This window comes from Monomorium pharaonis, chromosome 7 (assembly GCF_013373865.1).
Source record: "Monomorium pharaonis isolate MP-MQ-018 chromosome 7, ASM1337386v2, whole genome shotgun sequence".
Taxonomy (NCBI): domain Eukaryota; kingdom Metazoa; phylum Arthropoda; class Insecta; order Hymenoptera; family Formicidae; genus Monomorium; species Monomorium pharaonis.
In genome coordinates, this window is record NC_050473.1 from 10916718 (window position 1) to 10940948 (window position 24231).

Below are 24231 nucleotides of genomic sequence, written 5' to 3' on the forward strand. Positions count from 1 at the left end.
CCGACGAGCATCCACTGAAACTTCTGCCGGACATTCGCGGGACGGTCGACGACGACGACGTTTATCGCTGAAAAACACCGGTCCTCGTAAACATCCGCCACCCAGGCCACCTGGCATCATCACTCACACATTCGCACGTGCAATGCGCGTATACTCGCACTTCTCTTGATTGAGTCGCGAGAGCCATCGGCGATTCCGTCACGCCGATTCCGCCGGTCCACCGAGAGGAGAGCGACCGGCATGGCCCGGCGCGGCGGCGGGCGCGGGCGCGGGGCGGCGCGGAGCGAAGCGGAGCGGTGCGGTTGCTCCTACCACTCCGCTCGAGCGCTACCAGGCGTGCACCAGGAGCCACGATGGTGGTGGGGTCGTTGTCGCGTAGCCCGGCATCAGGAGAGAAGCGAGAGGTGCGGAGCGCGAGTCGGTAGGCTTGGCCCTCGCGAGCGAGTGAGCGGAGTCGCGGCCTGTCAGAGTCCACAGTCCTAACTCGGCCTCAGGCTGCGATAGATCGTATCTTTCGCACCGGCACCGGGCACTCCGCCGCAAGTCATTCGATCCCCGCGATCGAGCGGAGTCGCGTGCGACTAGCAGCCGCGGATCGCGAGCGTGCGTGCGCGCGAGCGCGCGGGGCGTAAATTGAGCCTCCTTTTTCTCCACGCCGGCCGGATCGCGAGTGATCGAGCGACCCTTGACTTTGCCGCGGAAAAATCCCCCGCGGGGTGGGGTGACTCGACTAACCCTCACCTGTCATTAATTTTTTTTCGCCGAGCGTCACCACAGGCAAAGAAGCGGACGCGAGGACGGATTATCGTGATCGCGTTCTTAAAAGAACGGGATACCGGGATACTGTTACAAGAGGTAAGATCTTGCTTCTTTTCGCTGATTTCTTGAGAGCGAGAGAGGGAGAGAGAGGGGGGAGAGAAAAAGAGAGAGAGAGAGAGAGAGAGAGAGAGCACGTGTAGGAGGCTGTGGGTGGGAGTATCGTAGAGAAAATGTGCAAATTACGGTTTTGTGTTCCGGACACACAAATTAATTTTTTTTATGGTTCTACGCAAATTGCACGTGTGTGTGTGTGTGTGTATGGGTGGGTGGGTAAACGCGTATGCACGTGCGTGTGTGTACGCGTGTGCGTGCACGAACCCCTTATGCGCGAGCGAGGGAATGAATTACTTTTGTGACGCAAGATCGTACGTGACATATGCCATGGGAATTTATAGAAGGCTATAGGAATCGGCATATGTGCCGTTGCTACAAACTTATTATTATCGCATGCGCATTCCGTGAAGTTTCCATTGAACCTCAGGAAGCTATGGTTTAACAAAAGTGGAGCGTGTTGCTCTTTTATTAAATTTTAAACTCGCTTACAATTCCGAGGATATTAATTTCGGACTTTGAAGTTCTTTTAAGTAAAATAATTTTTAAGAAAAATGCACACGACAGCAAATTATTTCTAAGATAAATTTTGTCATAACATCATATTTTGAGGATTATTTACCAAGTTTAAGTTGAATTTAAATGTGATGGGAAGAGATCTAAATTTTGCTAATGAGATATTTTTATTAAATTAACAATTTCAAAATAGAGACCGGCTATCGAGAGACCGTGCGAAATTTATGTTGTATATACTTAATGTAATATACCGGTTTTTATCTTTTTTTTTTTGGAATATCATGAATTAAAAGGTACGCCTACTTGATTGTTTAAAAGAAATGTAAATATTTTGTGATTTATGAGACAATGTTGCATAACCGTTTTATGCGCGTTCGTTCAATTTACGAAATATCTCCGCGCTTCCGATGCAGGAAGATACAGCCTTATTCTACACGTTCTGCTTTCCGTGAACCTATATTTCCGGTCTTAGTAGTCGAAGCTTGTTTTTCTAAAATTAGAACGAAATGCTGAAAGTGAAATAACACAACCTCGTGGCAGTCAGGGTCGTGCCATGGATAGTGATTGTCTTTGTCTCGGACCGTAATGATCTTCATAAAATTTCTGAAATACCGTAATCATCTTCCGAAACTTTCCGCGAAACTTACCTCAGGACCTGATAAAATAAAGCGAATATAGCAAGGTTAATTATTTTTCATGAATTTTAATGAATGTGCTCTTTAATTTCTGAAATAATCTAATAGCCAAATTAATCAATAGTTAATCTTTTAGAGCAAAATTATTGGCCGTCATCAAATTGTTTAAGAAAAAAGTTGTTATGTTTATTTTAATAATAATATTACATAAATAATTTTATTTTAAATTTTATTGCTGTCTTATAATTTATTTTATTATAAGTTATGTGTTTTTGTTCGTGTTTCTTAGACGTATAAATTATGTGAGTTTTGTGTAATAGCTGGGATTTTTATAAAGTTAGAAATAAATTTTCATAAATTTTATTGCTTTTCAAAAATTAGATACAAAATCAAGAAACTTTCGTACTAAATTTTAGTATAAATATTAAAATATTTTAAGTTTGCATAAATGTATATTCATATTTGTATATTTGTCGGAATATCTTGTAACAAAACAATTTACACTACGTCTGATTTGATTATCCTGCCTGCCACGGTTCATTATCTTCCTTACATTCGGATGCTAGATATAACTTTTCGTTGATTAACTAATAAATGATTTTGGAAGCTGCAGATTTTCAGCGTAGCACCTTCCAGAACTCGCTACTCTCATTTTTTCTGTTCTTTTTTTTGCATCTAATCGTAGTATGTGATGTGTAACTTACATAAGACACGAATTAGAATTTTAATCTTTTCTGGAAATTATGTGAATCCATGCATTAGCGAATATAATTTCCTGATTATTTGAAGATAAATATTTAAATTTTGTTATATAATATTTAAATGTTAAGCGATTCACACACGCACATAGAACACACATTTTATACACTGAAAAAAAAAAGTAATATATTCAATAAGATATGTTATTGCGGGCTGCCAATTAAAAATATACTCAATACAATAATATATGCTATTGCAGTATCAACATTATACTTGCATTAATAGCAAATATTATTGTATTGAGTATTTTATGTAGTTGGCAGCCCGCAATCACATATGTTATTGGCTGTATTACATTTTTTTTCTGTGTATAAATTTATATATAAATTTAATTCAGAAATTAAACAAAATGTATATTGAACTTTTGTTCTCGAACCGAGATCAAACAAAATCTTCGAGTTAAATTTGATTTAAAGTTGAATGGATTATACGTTCCTCCTGATAGTCGCGCCAAAACATCTCGCGTCGCGGGAAAAGTCGCGCGAAAATTCTCAGACGTTAATCGGGCGAATCTCCGCTTTCAGCGCGAGCTGACAGCTTTCCATGAAAATCACCGTAACACGCACGTACGTATGCACGCATGCATGCGCGCCCGCGTTCGTCCATGGACCGGACCGAGTGCGCTCGCCCGCGCGCACCGAGATTAAGTACACGAGATTATACCTGCGTAGCCTAAGTCTATCTTCGTGGCCGTCTTGTGACGATGGCCATTACGTAACGGCGTTAATCAGTGGTAGGCGGCTGATCCTGAGCTCCGAGAGCGGCACAAATCTTTCCGGCGTTAGTCCGCTCATCGACGGTGCGAGAAAATTAAAAGTCTGAAACTAAATCTCCGCCGACCTTGACAGCGTAATATTCGCTATTCGCAATGCAGCGGCAAGCTAAAAGCCTGCCCGGTTGCGATCTTGCGCCGCGGGACTGACAATCGGCTGGCGACGGACAATTCAATTGGCCGAGATCCGCGTCTGGACGAGTCTTTTCATGCGAACTTCAACGGACAGTCGCGAGGAAACTCCAATTTCTTCAGCAGCTCGACGATTCAGCGGATAAATTGTGCGGGAATAAGACGCTCCGCGTAGCTTCACTCCCGATAAATCAGCCTCACCTTCTTCCTTCACGCTCTTTATTTCTAATCCCCCCGTGGATATCTGTACGGGCACTTGGCACCAGCGGGCAATCGCGAGCCTGCCGGCATTGAAAACGCGGGCAATCGTGACATATTAAATTTTCCCCTTCGGGCTGATCGCGATTCGCGGATCGCACGTGCATGCAAATGAGAAATACAACAAATAAGAAACACAAGTCGCATACGTTTGCGACGCACGATGGTCACGATGGGCTTATCCCTTGCGGAAAATTCATCGTGATTTATCGACGACAAGTCACCCGGCTACGTAATGAGCGTCAAGCTGGACGTACGCGCGGAATTAATTCGCCTTCGCGTCTTCCGGTCGATTTTCAAGACGACCGACGGGTACGACGACGTCGTCGGTCGCCTAGACGTCATGTGTACAATAATATTCTGTGCACGCAACGGGACGGGGCTCGTTATTCGGCCAACCTGAGCGACGAATCGGACGAGCAAAACGACCAAGTTAATTCCATGATTAATGTCCGCAAATAAAGATATTCGTTGGCAAATATTTCCCAGTTTAACTTAGACCATCACGAGATCGTTTGAAGCTCGATAAAAAGTCACACCTTCCAAAGCGCGCACGCGCGACTGAAAGTCCATACGTCATGGTTCTCCAAAGACCAAGAAGGAGCAAGGAGATAGTTAGTTTTAAACGGAATTCCTCGGATGGACTTTCATGTTTGTCTTGTGGAACTTCCGGAATCTGGGAGGACTCGAGAGGTATCTCTCTCTCTGTCTTTCGAACGGCAGTCCGACAAGACTTCAATCTCCAAGGTTCTCTTCCAGTCGCGGTGTCTGCTACGCTCGTATAGGGACTATGGCTCTTTCGCTTTGAGAATTCTGTCACGCTGTGACGTGTCGAAATCCCGAGTTTTTTCTTCGTCACGGTTTATCCGCGTCTACTAGCCACCGCGGTGGCGGCGATGCATGGATCCGCCGCCGATGCGACGTCGGCTGTGGCGCGTCTCTGTCATGATAACGAGTTCCCAGGTGTTTACGACGGCCACGCGACGTCATCGAACCCACCTTTACCTTTCCAGTGCCGTGTGCATTCGTATGCATGCGCGAGATACGTTGTTACCGGTATACGATACGCCACGTTGCGTCTTCACTTCGGCGTCTCGCAGCTACGTCGGGAATGGGAAAACCTCCGAGCCGTTTCCACCGATATTCTCGACGTATTGGCCAGCTCTAACCGCACATAACGATGCTTTACACGTGCACGCCACCATTCTGAGGATCCTCTCTCTACGTGTGTAATTTATGCAGGCGATGCAATGATAATTCCGACGCAGAAATAGTTTACATACGAATAGTACCTATAATGTCTATTCTTCTTCTTCTTCTTCTTCTTTTTCTTAAAAAAACATTCATTCTAGGAAAAGAGAAAAATGAGAAATGATTAAAGAATCATTCAAGAATAATAACGATAAATAACAATTTTATTAACATTAGGGTATACATATTATTAAAAAATTGTTTCAATATCGATAGCGTTGTAATACTGATGACTGTTAATTACTCTTCCCTCCTCTCTCTTATTTCCAATTGTTCCAAAGTAAGAAACAATTAATTAACCTCTCAGTTTATTATCCAATTTTATTAGCCGTAAATCAACACAAAGAAGTTTCACATTAACATTGCCTAGATAAAAGTATAGTATATGAATTTCTCATGCTCGTTGATATAACAGGCGACTGTCGCAAAGACGGGTAATTGTTCTTTTCGAGATCGTAGAGGTACGGTAATAATGTCGGAACAATTTCATAAATGACGTTGCTTATAAGACATTTATACGACGCTTTGGATTTTTAGAGCACTTGATTTTATCTTGCTACAAAAAAAAAAAAAAACTCATGATTACGCCCGTTGACGTAAACGGACGGGTAAACGACACTTTCACTTTTTGTTGGAATAACAGTGCAAACGTGATATAAAAATAGAAGGATCTTATCAACGCAAATTTTTATTACGTCGTTGAAGAATTACGAAGTATCTCAGACCAATGGTAATATCTTTTGACGCGGCTACTATAGCAGCGAATAATTATAATTATTTGCCTAAGAATGAATTCTGCTCAATGTACGAGTGACTTTAATAAATGTCTAATAAATACAGCTCATAATTTTTGCCAAGAATCTTTTATTTTTAGTATTCTATATCTTGGCAATTGACCATATTTACTTTACATGACTAATCATGACTGGGTTGCGAGTAAACGCAATGAGTTTTGTAATAACAATTCGAAAGGGCGAAACGGCGCAAAAACTTTCCACGGAGAATCAACGCCGATCGCGTTGCAAAAAAAAAAAAAAGAGAAACCACGATAAAGTATCGCGCCGTTCGTGATTTAAAAATCATACAAGACTCTTTACTGCGCCTCCCGATATCTTATGTACCCCTTATCGCGCGCTTATCGATACGCGATAACGCAACGAGTGTGGAAAATCAAATAAATCGCACTTTATCTTTCAAGCCGACTGTCATTTTTTACGTGAATTTTGAATTTTCTCCGATGCGTATCTCTGGCGTTCTCGTTATGCTCGCGATGAAATCTGCATGTGCCAAAAGGTCGTCATGAGCTAGACGCGACAGACGATATATTTTGGCTCAATTGCGCAATTTATTTACATATACATTTACAGAAAGGAAACGGGCGCCATTCAAAGCCGTGGACGAGTTACGCGTTACATATTTATGCGCACTTTATTATTAATATTTACTTTTTATTATCACTGAAAGGGTATAAATAATTATATTTATTAGGTGTATATATTATTATAATCACCATCTGCCTTCTTTAAGCAAACATTTTTTAAAAGTAAGTAAAGAAGTTTATTTTTTTAACGAAAATATATTAAAATATTAATTTTTATATTGTGTGTTTCTATTTGTTTAGTTTTGATATTTTAGTTTTGCAATTATATTACACATACATGGACACATTGATATTTTTTATAACTTGCGTTAAGATTAAGTTTAATATACACTAATTAAAAAATGTGTTTTTATTGTTTTGCACTTTTTTAATTTCATGTGTCAGTGCGGCTTAAATTTCAGAATTGACTATCAATATCTTGACATTGAAGCAATCTTTTGATCTTGACCTTTAATATCGCATATTGGAGGAGAGCTGCATACATTGAAGAATATCTTTTCTTCTTCTTAATAGAGATTTTTTATATTTTACGATGTACCACAAATGTATTTATGAGCGTAAAATATATGACGTTGAACAACAAAAAATTCTTTTAAATTTCAATAACTGATTAATATTATTACATTAAAATACACTTATATCATTGGATATGGAAAATTTCTTTTTTAAAATTATCGTAATTTTGTAGATATTAACGAGTCTTAAATTACGAGTCGAAAAAAACCGTTGATTAAGTATTTCGCTCATTACTCACATTAATTCGTAAATCTCAAATTGTTGGCTTCGTGACGCATGTACTACGCATGTGAAGCCCTCAGGAGGTCGCGTGCCTTTCGAGAAAGAGACAGCGGATAGAAGAGGTCGATGGTGCGAGATGGGCACGGAGAAAGATGGGGAAGTTAGTTGGGTCGTGTGAGATCTTTCCTCGACCAGGCCTGAATGTGGCGAAGGTCATCACTGACTGCTGTCATTAGCAATGCTGATGTTCCAGAGACGGCATAAGTGACTTGTGACCCTCCCGTATATTTACTATATCTTTTATATGTATGTTGTCTGTTTCTATTTTTTCTCTTTATATTCTTTCTCTTTATATTCTTTTCTTTTGAATGTATCTTTCCAATATCTTATTTTCTTTTTTTTTTTATTCTATATTCTTTAAAATTATTTTTTGTGAGACATATTTGCATTGTGCTATAAATTGTTAAAAATAAATTTTGTTATTGTTGGCATTATTAGTATTATAAAACGGAATTTAAACAATTTATTAAGAAACAACGATTTAATTGTCTTTTGAAACATTTGGAGGAATATAATTCTAAAGTTTAGAAAAAAATTAAACGTATTTGGAGTTTAATTAAAGCCTGACATAAATCTTTTACTTTTCTTCTTTTGGATATTTTCTTACTTGAGAATTGACATTCTTATGTAAATGGTGTATTCTTTATCTCATTTTAAAACATAATTTCAATGAGTCACGGACCAATCATGGATTTTTGCAGCTCTCTTCTGTTCAAATCTTCTCAAGCTATTAATGTTTAATAGCTAGACTATTTCATACTTGATTACAGCTCCGCAGTTTCCTGGGGCGTTACTGCGAACTATTTTATTCGATTGAACTGATTCAGTGCTATACTAGCCGCTTCTATTATCGCCGATAATGTCTTGTGCGGAGCATCTGATTCGTTCATGACCGATTGTGAAAAAAAAACAAATGTACCTACCGATCCGTTTATTTCGCTTTTTTTGTCTCCTTTAACTCCTCATCTATCATTTGTTGAACATGTGCAGGATATCATCTGGAACTTTTTGTACAATTTGTTCTTCCCATTATCGTTTATTTTTGTTGTTCCCTCGTACAGACTGGCATATAGACCTTTCTATGTATGCATATATATCAATACTTAGCTTGCGGTCTGAGAAACCGAGGTGGACGATGAAAATGATCGCTATTGCCCAAGGCCCTTTAAGTTACACGAACGAAATTCTGACATATCATTGCAATATACTGCGTTACGCAACACAGCTAATGTGAACGGAATATCTTGAACCTCCTTTCGAGCCGAAAGGCGTCATCGACTTTTAATTGCCTTTCCTTAAATAGACACGTAATAGTCAAAATAAATGTGTCTATTTCGCAAACAAAAAAGAAAGTATTTTAGAAATGGACTAAAATGAGGACAAGGAGAAGATTTGCAACATTTTTCTCTGAAGGAATATTATAAATTAAATAGTTAAAAAATGTTTTCAATTATTTGACTAAATGTTTAATGATGGCTAATAGCATTAAATGAGAATAAACATACGTAGTTTTTGGTGAAATGTAATCATGTTAAATTAACAAAGCAAGTTAAATAAAAGAAAGTAAAAGTGTAGAGTGTTATTCATATGTGATCCCGCTTTAAAACATTATCATTTACGCCCATGATAGCTTTATGATCAATTACATGATTTGCGAATCATTATTTTGATCAAATTGTTAAATAAGATAGGTAGAAACGAAGAAATATTTCAGACAGTTTTAAATCAAATAGAGATGTACAGTCAAATATTTGTCACTTGATAATGTCACATACCGGTATTTTACATCAGCTTATGAATGATATTGTGACGACTGATTATTAATCGCGAACACATGACTAATGCTCTAGGAACAAATGGAAAGAAAGATATAGATTATTAATGTTAATGCTCCGATATGATCTCTGTCTAAGTGACGTCAATGAAATTTGAAAAGTATTTTTTATACTGTTTTTGAGCTCTCTTATCTTATCTCTTATGTAATGATACGATGACATAATTTAAAATTGTTATTATTATTATTATTATTATTATGTAACAATTTTGTAAAATGTACAATTAATCAAAAAAGTTATTCTACATTATAATTATAAAAAAATATACAAATGTTTTATGCATTGTGCATATTACACTGATTATATGACTAGACAATTTGAATTGTAAAAATAGAGATAAATAGTATAATAATATAATAATCTTACTTTTAATTTTTATATATATTTATGGAAACTATATTATGTCATGTAAAATATATTGTGAGTAAGAGATAAAAATATATTCCGTTTTCATACATAGTCATTATTATCTATTGAACATATCCAGAGATAACCATTTTATCAAGTTACCACATATTAGTCAATATTACCGATAAAATTATTTTATGAACTTAAAAGTATAATTTCTTGAATTTTTAAATACATGTTGCAAGTGAACAACAAAATCGGGTTGTTTCTAAGAAAATTAAGTAAATAATTTTATATTCAGCTGTAAAATCTGAATTAATGAAACTTTTACTTAGGCTTTATTTTATTTTTTATATATTGTAAGTTTTGAAATAAAGTAGCTTTGAATTTTTTAACTCTTGAAAAATTTTATAGATAGTTACAAATAACATTTGGAAATCCGGTCACTTTTTACACGAATTGCGTGTACGAATATAAAAACAAATGCATCATGATCGCTCGATATGAAACTACAAATGTTACATCATCATTGCCAACGAGGTGCGAAATGTGATTGTTTCCGGGGTTTATAACTGACCCTTGTGACCAATTGAGTATAAACGAAGATTGTCAGGCAGCGCATTAATCACACTGGTATTTAAAGCCGCAAATTTTTATGCAAATCGGACTGACGACAGATGTTGGTTAATAGATTAAGTGCAGTAATGACGTATAATGGAAAATTTCGCAGCATGACTTTACTTCCCATTTACTCTTTAGGAAAATTTAGCAATTATATAGACTCAATAAATTTGAATAGAATGATAGACAATGAAAACGGATAGTTTTCATTGAAACAGATAACCTAACTGTAACAATTTGCTTGTAAGAGCATTTGAACTTAAAACTATCATTGTAGCGTGTTGCACGTTTTGTTTAAATCTTGAAGCTACATATCATATGTAATTAAAAACAAAATTCTATTATAGATGTAAATTTTTAAAAGATATTTATGAATGTGCTTGGTTTACACATAATAATTTCATCTCTCTCCCTCTCTCTTTTATTTTTAAATATTTATTTAAACATTATTTATTGAGAAATTTTCTTGGCCATGAATAAAACTAGGTTTTCTTTTAAATCGCGACAAGTCAGTTCTCTCGAGAATTACGCGTAATGAAAGGGTGAAGGCCGACCGGATCTTTCGCATGCTAATACGTGATGATCTCGATAGCCCCCAGTAAGGCATTCTACGAAGGATAATGTGCGAGACTACCCATTTTCTGGTCATCAAAGACATAGAAGCAAAAGAGAGGACAGTACCAAAGATGTATTTTTCAAATCGTAATCTCTCGGTTCTTCTTGTTCTGATTTAAATAATAAGCAGATAAGACTCTTATAAAATCGATCAGTCACGTTTGGAACATTGCGGACGGGCCACGCAAGGTAAGCTGTTGGGAGATTCGAAAGATAAACACGTCAAAGTATCGCAATGTTACAAAAAGTTGCGGGCAATGATTAATGGCACGCGGTGAAATTAATAATTCCGCCAGGAGACTCGAAATAAAATTACGCGTGACCTTTCCCCATGGACTTTGGTCAGAATTTCACTTTGGATTCGACATCTGTTATATTTTAACTGGTCGATTAAATTCGCTGCTACAGAGGATGTGGGTAAATGGGAATTTTTTTTTTTTTTCCGACAATTAACAAACAAAACTCGCGTTGTGCGACTTTGAACGTTTGACAGGACACCATGTTAGGAGGCTGTCAGCCAGTAGCGAAGCGCGCTCAACGACTGGTACGGCGACTCGTTAGAAAACACGTTAGAAACGCCGTTTCGTTTGAATTGGCCTTTGAGCGACGCCTGCCTGCGATGGTCGCGCCTGCCGTCTCGCCGTGAAATGTATGTCAGCACGGCGATATTGTTCCTAATTGTCTCCATTGGCAGGCAATGGATATTATTTCAGGCACGGCGAGCGCCACATGTACTATACTCTTCGCACGACGCCGATCTTGAATCACTCGCGCGACTGTCCTCGCTCCGTTGACACGATAAGAACGGTTGCTAGTTGATAATCGATGAAAAATTACGATGGACGACGTAGTGATCTGATAGCAGTTCTCATCGGAACGGCAATCGCTGTTCAAAGTGGAACGATTCGCACGTGTCTTAAGTACGGGGAAATTTTTTTTACTTTTACATCAGACAGAGAAGAAGAGATATATTCCTTTTTTCACTTGTCGGAAGAAAGAACGACAGTTTTAGCTTCTGTCTACAAATATTCTTTACAAATATTGCTTCTGCTCATTTATCACTTACTTCGAAGGGGGAAGGGGGAGGGGGGGGCGAAGCGAGCGACGAGAGGGGATCTCAGATAACGCGGAATAAATAGAAATGTCGATATGTAACAGTGTACTTACTTCAAGATCAATAAATTCAAGTCCTGTTCCAACATCCAGTCCTGTCACCGATGGCCATTGGCCCCGGCGTCGTTTGAATTCTGTCGTTCTTTTGCAATCGTTTCCTGAAGTTTACGCGAACTGACAGCAATCATGTCTCCGCATCTATCGGCGCGAATCGTTCGATCGGCACTAATTGGGCCGGTCATAAACGGCCTTAGAGGAGCTCTTATTTGTAACGCGAATCTCGTTATTCGCAATATTACTCGGAGTTGATTGACCTATCTTACTCTGACGTATGGCTCAAGCGTGATCTCTAGTCGCGTTGCAGCTTGCTAATCGTTTCGCACGAATGCCCGATATCGATACTGCTTCGATACCACTTACGCGAAGAAGACAGGTTCCTCCAGTGTCCCCATCACGTTGTTACCTTCTACTTGGATTATTCGTTGTGGAAACCTGGCGATCTTTATAACCTTGTGACAGTTTGTTGCAGAAAAATAAGGAAAAGGAGAAGAAAAATTACATAAAATATCTGGGCTGAATAAGGCTCACTTTTTTAAAAACTATTAAATAGAATGTTTTAAAAACTCTATTATTATAAATGACTAATAATAGAAGAATATAGATCGATAAACACACTTATTAAAGGTAAGCCTTATTTGATCATAGCTAAATTTTCTTTTTTATTAAACAAATTTTAAGAAATTAAACTTTTTTGAACTCTTATAGTTTTTAAAATATAAAAATATATTAAATGAGAACGTTATTTAGCCTATCTTACGAAAAATTACGTATATAAATGTAACGAAACAAATTACGTTTGATGTAATAACCCGTAATTCATGAGGTAAAACTTTCCATCGCGATTTAGACTTTTCATTTCATTTATAATGGCGCGAGAAAACATCATCTGCAAAAAATGAGAGTCGTACAGAAAGTAATGTCAGCCAGAAAAAAAGCACTCCCGGAAAGGAACGTAGTACGTTTCCAAACACGTAACACATTTTAGATGTCTGCCAATCGATATTAACAAAGTATATCGCGTGCTCCGAAACCAATTAACGTTTTATTTACGCCGCTCGCATTACCGTCATCCGACGACTTTGCGATGTAACGTGCGTGACTAAAGTTTTTTTATTCTTTATGCGGAATTCGTCACGGTATTTCCAATTTCTTCGTAACCGGGAGGCTCTCCCTGTTCACTTATCTGCGCGCATTAAAGGCACGTTTACGCCGACGCACGTTACCGGCTTCTGCGGGCGACTTCGTTTATTGTCGATGTAAGCAAATTTCGAGAACAGCGAGATTCAGTTCGTTTATTGATCAACAAAACTGCAAATTCGATCCGGTGAGAAATTCTTGGCAAGCATTGTCAGTCTAAATGTAGCTTAAGGCAATCAACAAGGCTGTGAAGTGTTAAATGCATAAACGTATCATCATAATGTACTGTTTCTTGTCTAACGTTTGCATTTTTATTGTTTTCTTCAAAGTCGTGTTCTATTTTTAGATTATATAATACATTATCCTTCTTTCTCTATCTCTCTCCCTCTCTACACAAGCTTTTCTAAAACATTTTTTTAATTTTACTTTTTCATTTTTTTCAAAAATTTTATTTTTTTGAGAATATAGCTTGCTTAAGTATTAAAATAAATAAAATAAACAACTACTAACATTTGTGTAAAGATCTGTAATCCATAATGTCAAAAATCAAGATTATATCACTATATTTTTCTAACTAGAATATCTCTCCAATGGAATCTTATATCGACGGACAGAATTACGTATCATCAACTTCACGATCAAAGTTCAATTCGTGATCGATCAATGATGGTTACTCACTTACGCACATCGGCCGTGGATGATAACAGAATGATTTTATAAATTAAACTGCACACCGAAGAATGTAATTGAACAAAAATTGAAAAAAAAAAAGAATTATGGGAGAACTGGTAGAAAAGTGATCAATAAAATCGCATTTGCATTTTTGTAGATTGATACTTGTCATTACTGTACAGAGTTTGAGTAGTGATATATCGATTGCGCGATTCTCTCTTTTGGCAACGAAATTAAATGCATCGGTAATTGATTGATTATTAATTCGTCGGGTTACAAAACGCGTTGATCGGCTAGACATGTGCAGTGTCGTTATGCGCGAAGAATCATTCCAAAACGATACGCGATTTTATTACAGCAGAAAGCTCGTTAACAGTACGATAATAGCTCGTTAATAACAATCCATTCATACGCGCATGATTAATTGCATTTTTATGCACGATGCAGGGACAAGAGAAACGTCTGTGATTTGCTTACAATTATACACTTGTTAGGTCTTAAAAAAAAAAAAACTAATTTCGAGCAACAAATCTATCGATCAATGAAATAAATAAATGAGGCTTCGATAAGTCTTATGAAAATCACAATAATTGCTACGCGGGAACATCGACGAAAAGACAATCGGAGATCGATGTCCGCCGCTACGCTTTCGCACGAAACGAATTAATGAAGCTAAATTAGAATAAAGCGCACGATCAAAATGGGCAGACAGGCGTATTAAAATACAAATCGCCGAGGTGAAGGCGAGCGATATTTCCGCAGCCGCTTTCGACTTCCCTCCAAGAGGTGTACGACCTGCCGGAATGAATCCTCGAATCGCCGGGCTCCCCTTGGAAACACGTGGTGAACTGGACCACGAAGACGCGCCGGTCGGTACCGTTAAGAACGGAATCCGCAAAAAGTGAGCCGTGAACCGAACCGGGCATATATATATACACGATGCATCGTTCATTACGAATTTTCTGTTGAATTCGCGCGAGAGTGCGCAAACCACTTGCGCATGCAAACGACCTTTCGAATCCGAAGTCGGATTTCCTTCGCGAAATATTTTGGAGGGAGCTGTCGGAGGTTCTCGACGCATTCTTGAGATAATTAAATAAATACTTAGATAAATAAATCATTGAAATTTCTGGACACGCTCATTTAATTCTAACGAACAATGGGGGAATCTTAATATCTTGACTTTGCGCTTTCGATTGAGATATTTTTTTTCAGGATCTATCAGTACCAAATAATATTTTAGTTTAATTATTCGTAATTCATTCTGCGAGCAGTGTAATGTGTCCACTATCCGCGCGGATGGTCAATTAAAGCGGGGAAACAGTATTTACTCGATAACGATAAGCCTCATTAATACGTAAATACGTAACGTCATGACGTCGAGCGACGTAATCGGCGTTGCCTCTTTGAACTCGAGGCGTGCCGAATCTAGCACACTGCACACGAGCGCGCGCGCGAGACGTTTTGCAACGCGGCGCGATTGCAAAACCGAGAAGGATGCGGGCCATAAAAGAAAAGGATCCGAGAGAGGGAAAAAAATAGCCGTGTGTTGTAATAATAATAATAATAATTACGATCGCCGCGACAATCCGGGGACGGAAAGTCAAGGACTAGAAATCTCGCGTCGGGGAAGTGAGTCAACGTTTTGCAGACGAGGAGGACGTGGGCTGGGAAAAATTCGCGAGACGAATCTTGCGTAATGGGATGAAAGGTAGGGGGAGGGGGGGGGGGGGAGGAGGGAAACGATAACGAAAGTGTGGCGCGGAGAAAATCCGGGCGAGCGATTTAACGCCCCGGCGAGCAAAGCGACGCTGCTGTAGCCTCGGGAGCGGATTATCGCGGTGGGTAGGTAGGTAGGTAGGTAGATACATGCACGACACGCCAGTCGGGAATGCGAACACGTGAAATTCCCCGCGAAATGATACCGCTGTTACACCGCGAGAATCGTCTCGCAAACAACTTTCCATGGCTCGCACACTCGCGAAACATTACACGCACGCAATGAGGGCGATTACACTCGCCGCTCTCGCGCGAGACAAAATGCTCGCGCGAACTGGCGAGAAAGAGAAGCGCGGACAAGCGGACGCGTAGCAGGGAGATCCCCGATTGATCGCCGGCGAATTGTTTCGTTGTTCATGTCGGTCACTGCGCTTTTTATTTTTCGTTAATTATACGTTTGACGCTCGAACGGTTATGAATCTTAACGAACGCGTCCCTTCTGCTTAAATCAAAGAGTACACTTGACGTGGGGAATTTATTCGCCTGTTTCGTGTGTGTTACAGATGCCCCCGAGATCACGGTGTTGTCAAAACCACGTCGTCTGAGCAAACGAGTCGTAAGTGACCGGTTAAGTTACTATGTCGATTGCGTGACACGTGGGGAGGAGGACTAAAACGTAATTGCTTTACGTGAACGTAACAGTGATATTTTTATCGCGATTATTAGTTACGTGATTAATATCCGATTAATGATGATTTACCGTGAATTATTAATTAGAGCGAACGAAGCGAATTGATATGTTACGTTTTACTGACCGACTTTCCGCAATTATAGCTCTCGTGTTTGTATTTGCAATTAGCATCATCGGTGTCTTTCATAAAACATAAACGCGTTGACGTAACTTCAAAGTGACGTCGCATTTGTTGCCAACGTAAGGACCGTAGCCTTCTGTCACATTCATTACATTCGATTGTCCAAACGATCGCGAGTCTCTTTCCTTTCTGAGAAGACGAGAGCTGTTGAGCTTTAAAAAAAAAAAGCTGTCACATTGCTATCCGTACCCTGGCACATCCATACACCACCACCACTTTCATGCGAAAGCCCCGTTCGCAGAATTACAGGAAGTAGCTCTTCGCAAGCCTCACGCACACACGCGTGACGCATATATTGGTCACACGAAGTGTGGACGCATCTCCGAAGCGCGGGATAGCGGATCGTCCCCCGAGATCTCGGACCTATTGGCCATGACCTGCCTCCACCCACATGCTATCGCATAAAACGTGTCTTACAGTGCACCGTGCATTGCACCTCGAGGGCGTTACGTCCGTTCGAAGATTGAACCGGAAAACTCAGATCATCCGGCTTCAGATCTTTTATTAAGGACTATTTGAACGCATTTACAAATAAAAAAAAGCGCAATGTGCTATGCTTCCCCGATATAAAAAATTGCTTGCGTGAAATTTCACGTTTTATTCTTCCTTCAAAATTTTTATCCTTTGGAGAGACGATAAAAAATTGAAAATTGACGAAACTCGGCGACGTTTTAATGTGATAAATTTCTAAAAGTTTTTGTGAAAAATATATTACATCTCTCTATTTTATTTATTATTTAATTGTTTCATTATTATTGCATGTGTATTCGCGTTGGATATCACGTAATATTACATAATATTTACATAATATCTGTTTCCGGGTCATGCCAATCTAATTTGCTTTGCTAAATTTTTTCATTAATTACGCGCGGACTGATCGTTAATCGTGAGGTGAGAGCGCGTGATTTCGATCTGCCGGGTGCAGTTCGGGCACCGGTTATGCAACCGCGAGAAATCAGAGCCGGCTTATCCGTATCTTTTAACAAGCACAATGAAATCCATTATTTGCCTTATCTTATTGATTGGGAGGGACATTTCTTTCAATCCCGCGGTCTCAGAGTTATTAACGCGCAAGAAATGCACCGGCGAATCGCGCATACAGACGGTCAATTAACGTGATTACGATCGGTCATGCGGGTTCAATGCACGTCGTTACGCGATCTCGGAGCGCGAACCATCGCCTTTCTTTCCTTCTTTTACTCGCCGTTTATAGATGGAAGTGACGTCATCGTTATGCCGACACCGCGCGGACAGCATGCAAAATAATGCAAATGACATGCCGAAAATGCTTGCCCTCCGCCCCTCTATGTATAGAACGCGGGTCGTAGCGGTTTAACGTTCCAAAGGGACATTTCAGAAAAAGAGATGCCTGTCCGATCGATAAATTTTCTTCATTCTGTCCGACGACGATCCTCACTGTAAGCAGTGTAAGCAATTAGTTACAGAACGGTGACCTTAGAACGGCTATCTTAATATGCGCGGAACTTTGACATTCACATTCTTTCTTTACCTGCATATAATTATTTTACATATTGATCAAAGAAGAATATTTTTCGCAGAATTCTAGAGTTGTCAATAATTGGAAAAGGCTCGTAAACGAGTTTTACACATTCTCTTAAATCTTGGAATTTATGGAATTTATCTTCTACAGATTAAATCCTTACACATAATGCTTTGCTTAAAAGATTAGATAAACTTTTTACACTACAATGATGTGTGACGCGCTAGTTGACATAGTTTGACTAATGTAAATGTAAAATATGAGTTGCATTAAGAAATGTATAATTGATCATTTAGAATATTGTTTTTTAATAATAAATGAAAGAATTATTTGTTTTGAAAAAATGAATATGATAAAATACATTATTTTTCATACTTATTATCTTAGTAAATTTGGAAAACGTCAAAATTTTTTTTAATGGGATGGCATATTGTAATTATGTCTTAAAATCAATATCTACACTGATTAAATTTGTTTTATTACGAATTAAATTAATCACATTAATAAAAATATGCTATCTTATTTAAAAAAATGCTGATAATCTCTAAATGATCGAGTTACAGGAAATGTTCTATATATTTTATATATAATATATATAAAACTGTACGAACTATTACAACGATTAACAAAAATATTAAGCCAACGGTCGTCGTACCTTTTCACGCGTCAACTCTTACTTCATCATACAGGCTGAACCGCTTCTTATCTGTCCCATATTGACGATTGCCGAGGCAATGATAGTACGGTGATAAGGATTGCCTGGATGACCGGGTTTATCGTCGTTTCGCCATCGCCTTTTCAGCTCAGTCGACATAATTGAGTATCGAACGTATCATGCACGGCTAAGATCGACTTGGATGTTTTGCAGGTGCTGCAACGGTGGTAATTAACGTCGGGCTGGGCGTGTGTACTAATTACAGACATTAGATAATCATTGGTGTGTTAAGCCCGGGATGTTTTACTTTCGTTACTTTTCTTTCACGGTCTGCTTGAATAGACCGTGAAAATTACCATCTTTTGCGTATGCGATTACAAGATATTACAAAGTACAACGTAATAGCAATAATAAGTAATAGGTTTTACGCTCGCTATTACGAAACGTTATATCGGAAGACGGCACGCGATGAGCAACATTCAGTTATTGGGCACACTCCGTGCCGTGCCCGATACTTCCCGATAATTGCTTATCTTCGGCATCTTCAGATATATATACACGATGTGTGCATCCAATTTAGTTCTTAAAACTCCACTTCTCTACCTGCGGCGTTGACCTCCTTTTCGGTAGTCACGTCGACCGAGATGGTAACGTTCACTTCGATTTCACGGTACGCGGAGTTAATATTCGAAAATATTAATAATCGTCGAACTTACGAACGCCCCACGTGACGCGTTCGTCTCTGACACAACGAGCTACGTAATCCGTCGAGATGCGCGGCGCTGTCTTCATGATAAATATTTATCGCGCAATATAAAAAAAAAACTGATCGCGGACGATAAATACACGTGTATCACATTATCGACAGGCGTATTCACACGCGATCTTGTTTTGTTGCAGGTAAATCAGATTGAAAGATGCAGGCAGCACTGCCCCTGCTGTCTATCCTCCTGATCCTTCTGCATCACTCGGGATGGACTCACGGACTCTGCAAGCTGGAGAACAGCACCACGGCGTGGTGCGATCAGCTGGCGGACCTCAAGCATATCGAGGAGACACATGGTCTGCTGGAAATGTTGGGCGCCCCGGCCGCACAAGACGTTTTAATCCCGGGCCTCCTCGACAATCTGACTAGCCTTAGGCATCTTGACCTATCCGAGGGCGAGCTAAAGAAGATCGAACCAGGAAGTTTTCGAACGTTAAGTAACTTAAAAAGTCTCAATCTCGGCGACAATCGCATCGAGTACCTGGAACTAGCGTCCCTCGAGGGCCTGACTCATCTGCGAAGCCTGAACCTACGAAGGAATGCCATCAAGCAACTGCCACCAGCGCTGGCGCGCCTGAAGAATCTTAAGCATTTGGATATTTACGGTAATCCGCTCGAGTGCAACTGCGCCACCCTCAAAGTCCGCGATCTTATCGTGCAGAGGGGCGTGACGATGTCGAAGAAGGTCGTGTGCGCCGGTCCCGGCAACATGAAGGGCACATCGCTGACGAAGCCGAACGCGGCAATCATCTGCAGCTTCGAGCAGCAGGATCGGGAAATGCAGAACGATCAAGCGGAGGGATCCGGGGATTTGGGATCCGGGGACGTGTTAGGAGAGGAGGAAGACGAGGACGAGTACGTGGAGGTGAACAGCACGTCAGAAAAGTCGAAAGAACCAGAAGTCGAGACACCTTTCCCCTCATCGGATTCCACGGAATCGTCCACTTCGAAGGTACTCGCTACCGGCGTAACAGCGAATTCCTTGGAACGTAGCGCCGAGGACGAGGAAATTTTCTTCGACAATGAAGACAAGAAGATGCATACATCCACGACGGAGATGTCGCAGAAGAAAGAGGAGATTAAGGACGCTCTGTTTTATCCAAAGGAGGGCTCCGGCGACGAGGAGGAGGCTTCCGGCGAGGGATCTGGCGCCACTGGACCGTATTACGACGAAGGCGAAACTGAGAAGGAAGACACCAAGGAGGAATCGGTGGTAACTAGTATATGGAATACGATTATTGATGGTATTATGGGAAGCTCCGCGACTACATCAAAACCAACGACCAAAGACCCGGATCTTGTGGACGAACAATTTCTGGACATGTCTTCCACTGAAGAATCGATCGAACCTAGCAAGGGCCATTCGGTCGAGTCCGACCTTGATAAAACAACGGAAGTCACCACGAATGTTATACCGCCCAATTCGAATGTCAACGATGTATTAGTGATGAGACCTCCTGCCACGGATGACGATAAATCTGGTAATATCGTGAACAGTGAAAGTACCGAACAAGCAGTGTCCTCGCCCAAGCAGCCCAAGAAAGGCATGGGCTCATACGTCGTCTTGGCAGTACTTCTCGCCATTGTGGCGGCGCTGATCGGTTTCGCCGCGTACAGGGGCGAGATATGCAGAAAGAGGAAACCACCCGACGTAGAGACAGGCACCGAAATGAAAGAGATACAGAAGTCTCTTCTGGAGCACGGTGAAAATTCGACTCGACCGAAGAAGGAGGAGAACACCTCGCACCACGTAACGGAACTCGAGAGCGATCCTCTCGTGAAGGTTAAGCCCGCTGGCGACGACGCGAAGGTAGACGAGATCCACGACGATGACCATCGAACCCAAGAAGCGCCGCGTCTCAATGGCACCGTTGATCACTCGGAACCGGTAAAACCGCCGAGAAAGCAGCTTTCGCACGACGAAAATGCAATTTCGCAGAACGGCGAGGTGAGAGAGGACAGACCTCGCGTGGACGTGAATTCTCTGAAGAAGAACTTCCTGGAGGACAAGCTCCCGCAGCCGTCCACCTCATTGACGGCGACGACCAACGGACCGACGACGCACGTACCGGAGACCAACGGACCACCGCTCAGCCCCGGGGCTCAAAGAGTGAAGATCACCCTCCAGGATATTCCCGACAGTGTGCCAAAGACGCCCATACTCATCACGCGAACAATGGCTGGTGAGAATCTAGTCAAGACGCCATGAAACAGCGGGGCGAGAGAATCCACGTGAGATCTACGAACGTTATATCGACCGACCGGCGTCTATCGAACGTGGGAAATCGAGGGACAAATATGTGTGATGCGGGAACGATGGAAGTTTTCTTTTTTTTTTATGCGACGTGTCCCAGATGTGATTTACATAATAAACACCGTTGTTCCTAGGGCTACACGCAAATCGACTCCTCGCGATGGATTTTCGTAATGGGGGATAAAGATTATCGAGTCAAAGACCATTCACGCGCTGACCTGGCTAGAGGATTATTGTTTTTCGGCAGGAAGCTGAGAGTGTGCGAAAGGTGCCCGAGAAATATACAGATGTAAACTCGGGCCGTCTTCGTCGAACAATCGGATGCACAAAATGCTATATGTATATATTTGCTGAAACTATATGCTGTGCAAAGTAATGTCTTCCGGGTATCGTGTATTCTCTTCTATTTGTGACAGTCGACTATAAGGAAATCTCGCGAAATTGCGTAAATTTCAATTTTCGTGAAATTTTACACATTTAAGCGAGACAAACGGATGAATTTATAAATTATCAGTTGGTAATAGTTCGAACTATTTTTATCAAATCAACTGCCTGCTCTTCTCATTTTAATTAAACGAACAATACGCGATATCCTGGACATTTTGTAACTACACTATGCCCGGTAGAAATCCGCGGAATAACATTTGAAGTTAACGCTACGGTACACTAGTCAGTCTTCCTAACGGGTCTTGCGTGTCCTGTGAGCGCCAGAGCGAGGACCTCGATGAGATTCCCGCGGTTTTATTCGCGGTTGTGTCGCGCGAGAGATCGCATCGCGAGGATCCTTAGATTAATCGACAAAATGTTTCGCCTTACGTCGGGCGTCGATGAGCATTCCAGTTCTGCCATATTTTTCTACGCATCGAAGATTAATGTTATACCGTCGCGTTGCACCGGACCGCCGTCCTTCCGATCGAAGTTCAGTTTGCTAACGCGTACCTCGTAGTTTTTAACGCGACGTTTTTAACGTACGACACGTTCGGCTTGGACACGAAAGAATTTGTAATTCAATAAGAGGTAAAGTTTGCCAATGACGAATACCCAAGTGACCTTTGGGTGGACGAAGTGTTTGTAGTACGGAGGTGCAAGCGTTTGATGAACGATTTGACGATACTGCTAACGCCGTAGGAACCATTTATTCACGTCAGAGAAAATATATACGTAACTGTTCTGTTATCGTGTTACTCCTCTTGTAGCGGACGCGCGAACCTCTCCGCGAATCTGCGGAGGCACGCAGTTTTTGGAAAGGCCAGGGATTTCTGTATTTTCATTGATTAATGTTTGCATCAACGTACGTATTTGTTGCGCAAATTGAGCGACGGACAGATTATGCGCGTGACGGGTACCCCATCGCATGATTATCAGTTTAAGTGGACGCGTCATGTAGCTGTGCGGCGGCGTGACAAAGCGCCGCGATGTGTTATCATATTATACCATTACTATCGATTATTATTATTTTCTTTACGTTACAATTCCTTAAAAGCGAAATTTGTCACGAATGCTGTGTCACGGCGTATATGTATGATTTAATTTTAAGGTAGCGCGGAACACCCCGGTTAGATCGAAACCTTGTCCCGACGATAACGCATCGTCGGGTTTAACTTAGCGATAAAGTAAGGAGCTCAGTGAAGATTGTAAGACTTTACCTATTTATATGTTCAGCCTTTGGTCAATAAAAGAAGAGTGTTATTTTGTTGATATCATCATTTACTTAATACGTGCGTCACGGATAATCTTTGACCTCGCTTTGTTCTCGTACTCTCGAACACGTCACCGTTACGCGTAAGTTTTTCTATATATTTGTTACATAATTACCCGACGACATCCCGCGCTTCAGAAAAGTGAGACAAATTGCATCGCGACACTCGCAAAAGGAGTAATAAATACAAAATGTATGTTTACTATTCATATCTTTCAACATCTTACGTGTGCGAAACTCAATGTCAATACCCCTTTATGAATCTAGAACGGGTGAATTAAAAATTAAAATTTGCAAGAACTTGCAAGTCATAAGTGTGTCTTCCTCTAAAAGGGAATAATGTTTCCAATGACACACAGGTAGCCGATAAAAGCGCAAGTGTAACTTGCCATTGCAATGTAATGAATTATTGGGTACGCGTTATAAATATTTAGTGATTTAATTATTTATAATCCATATGTATTGCCGCGTTTCACCACCTTTCTCTACTGTCGTAAATGATACATTAACGTGATGGACGCTTACTTCGTTGCTATAATCTTGATTCTTTTTGGACTGACAAGAAATTACCGCAATTTAAGATCGGCGTCTTCGCTACATTCAAACCGGTAATCTGTGACGTTATTATAGTTATAATCCCGACGGAGGAGACAGTATTCTGAGAAGGCGCTTGTACTTTTGCTCTTCTTCAGTGTAAACCTTTTACTATTGGCTCGCCGTCTCATTTGTCATTTCCTCGATTACTAATCTCTCTTGGGCAATGCGTGTGTATTTAACACCGGAGAAAAAAACCGGTTTGACAAGATAAAGCCGCCGTAATATTATCGCGCAAACTGACGTGCGTTATCACGGCATTCGTACCCGCCCTGTTGATTCAGCGTTGATTTAGATTGTTCGAAGACAACTTTCGTATCGTCGAAATGGGTTTCGAAATTAGAGAGCCACGTTTCGCGCAAAATGCGCGACGTAACGTTTTAATCGCGCATCCAGAT

At 40.5% G+C, this 24231-nt stretch overlaps 1 protein-coding gene across 2 annotated transcripts; it reads left to right on the forward strand.

Moving 5' to 3' along the window:
- The first annotated feature begins 411 nt into the window (after positions 1–411).
- On the forward strand, positions 412–23238 carry LOC105834254 (protein windpipe). 2 transcript variants are annotated; one of them, XM_012676587.2, is made up of 3 exons: positions 412–855; positions 16056–16108; positions 19421–23238. In XM_012676587.2, exon 3 carries the CDS (start codon positions 19438–19440, stop codon positions 21493–21495), a length of 2058 nt encoding a protein of 685 aa, XP_012532041.1. In that variant the 5' UTR covers positions 412–855; positions 16056–16108; positions 19421–19437; the 3' UTR covers positions 21496–23238. The 2 variants fall into 2 exon arrangements, with proteins under 2 accessions (XP_012532041.1, XP_012532042.1); XM_012676588.2 differs by lacking the exon at positions 16056–16108.
- The last annotated feature ends 993 nt before the right edge of the window (positions 23239–24231 follow it).

Bases quoted from the DNA above. Each gene is read 5' to 3' on its own strand.
- LOC105834254 (XM_012676587.2), top strand. From the start codon at position 19,438: ATGCAGGCAGCACTGCCCCTGCTGTCTATCCTCCTGATCCTTCTGCAT.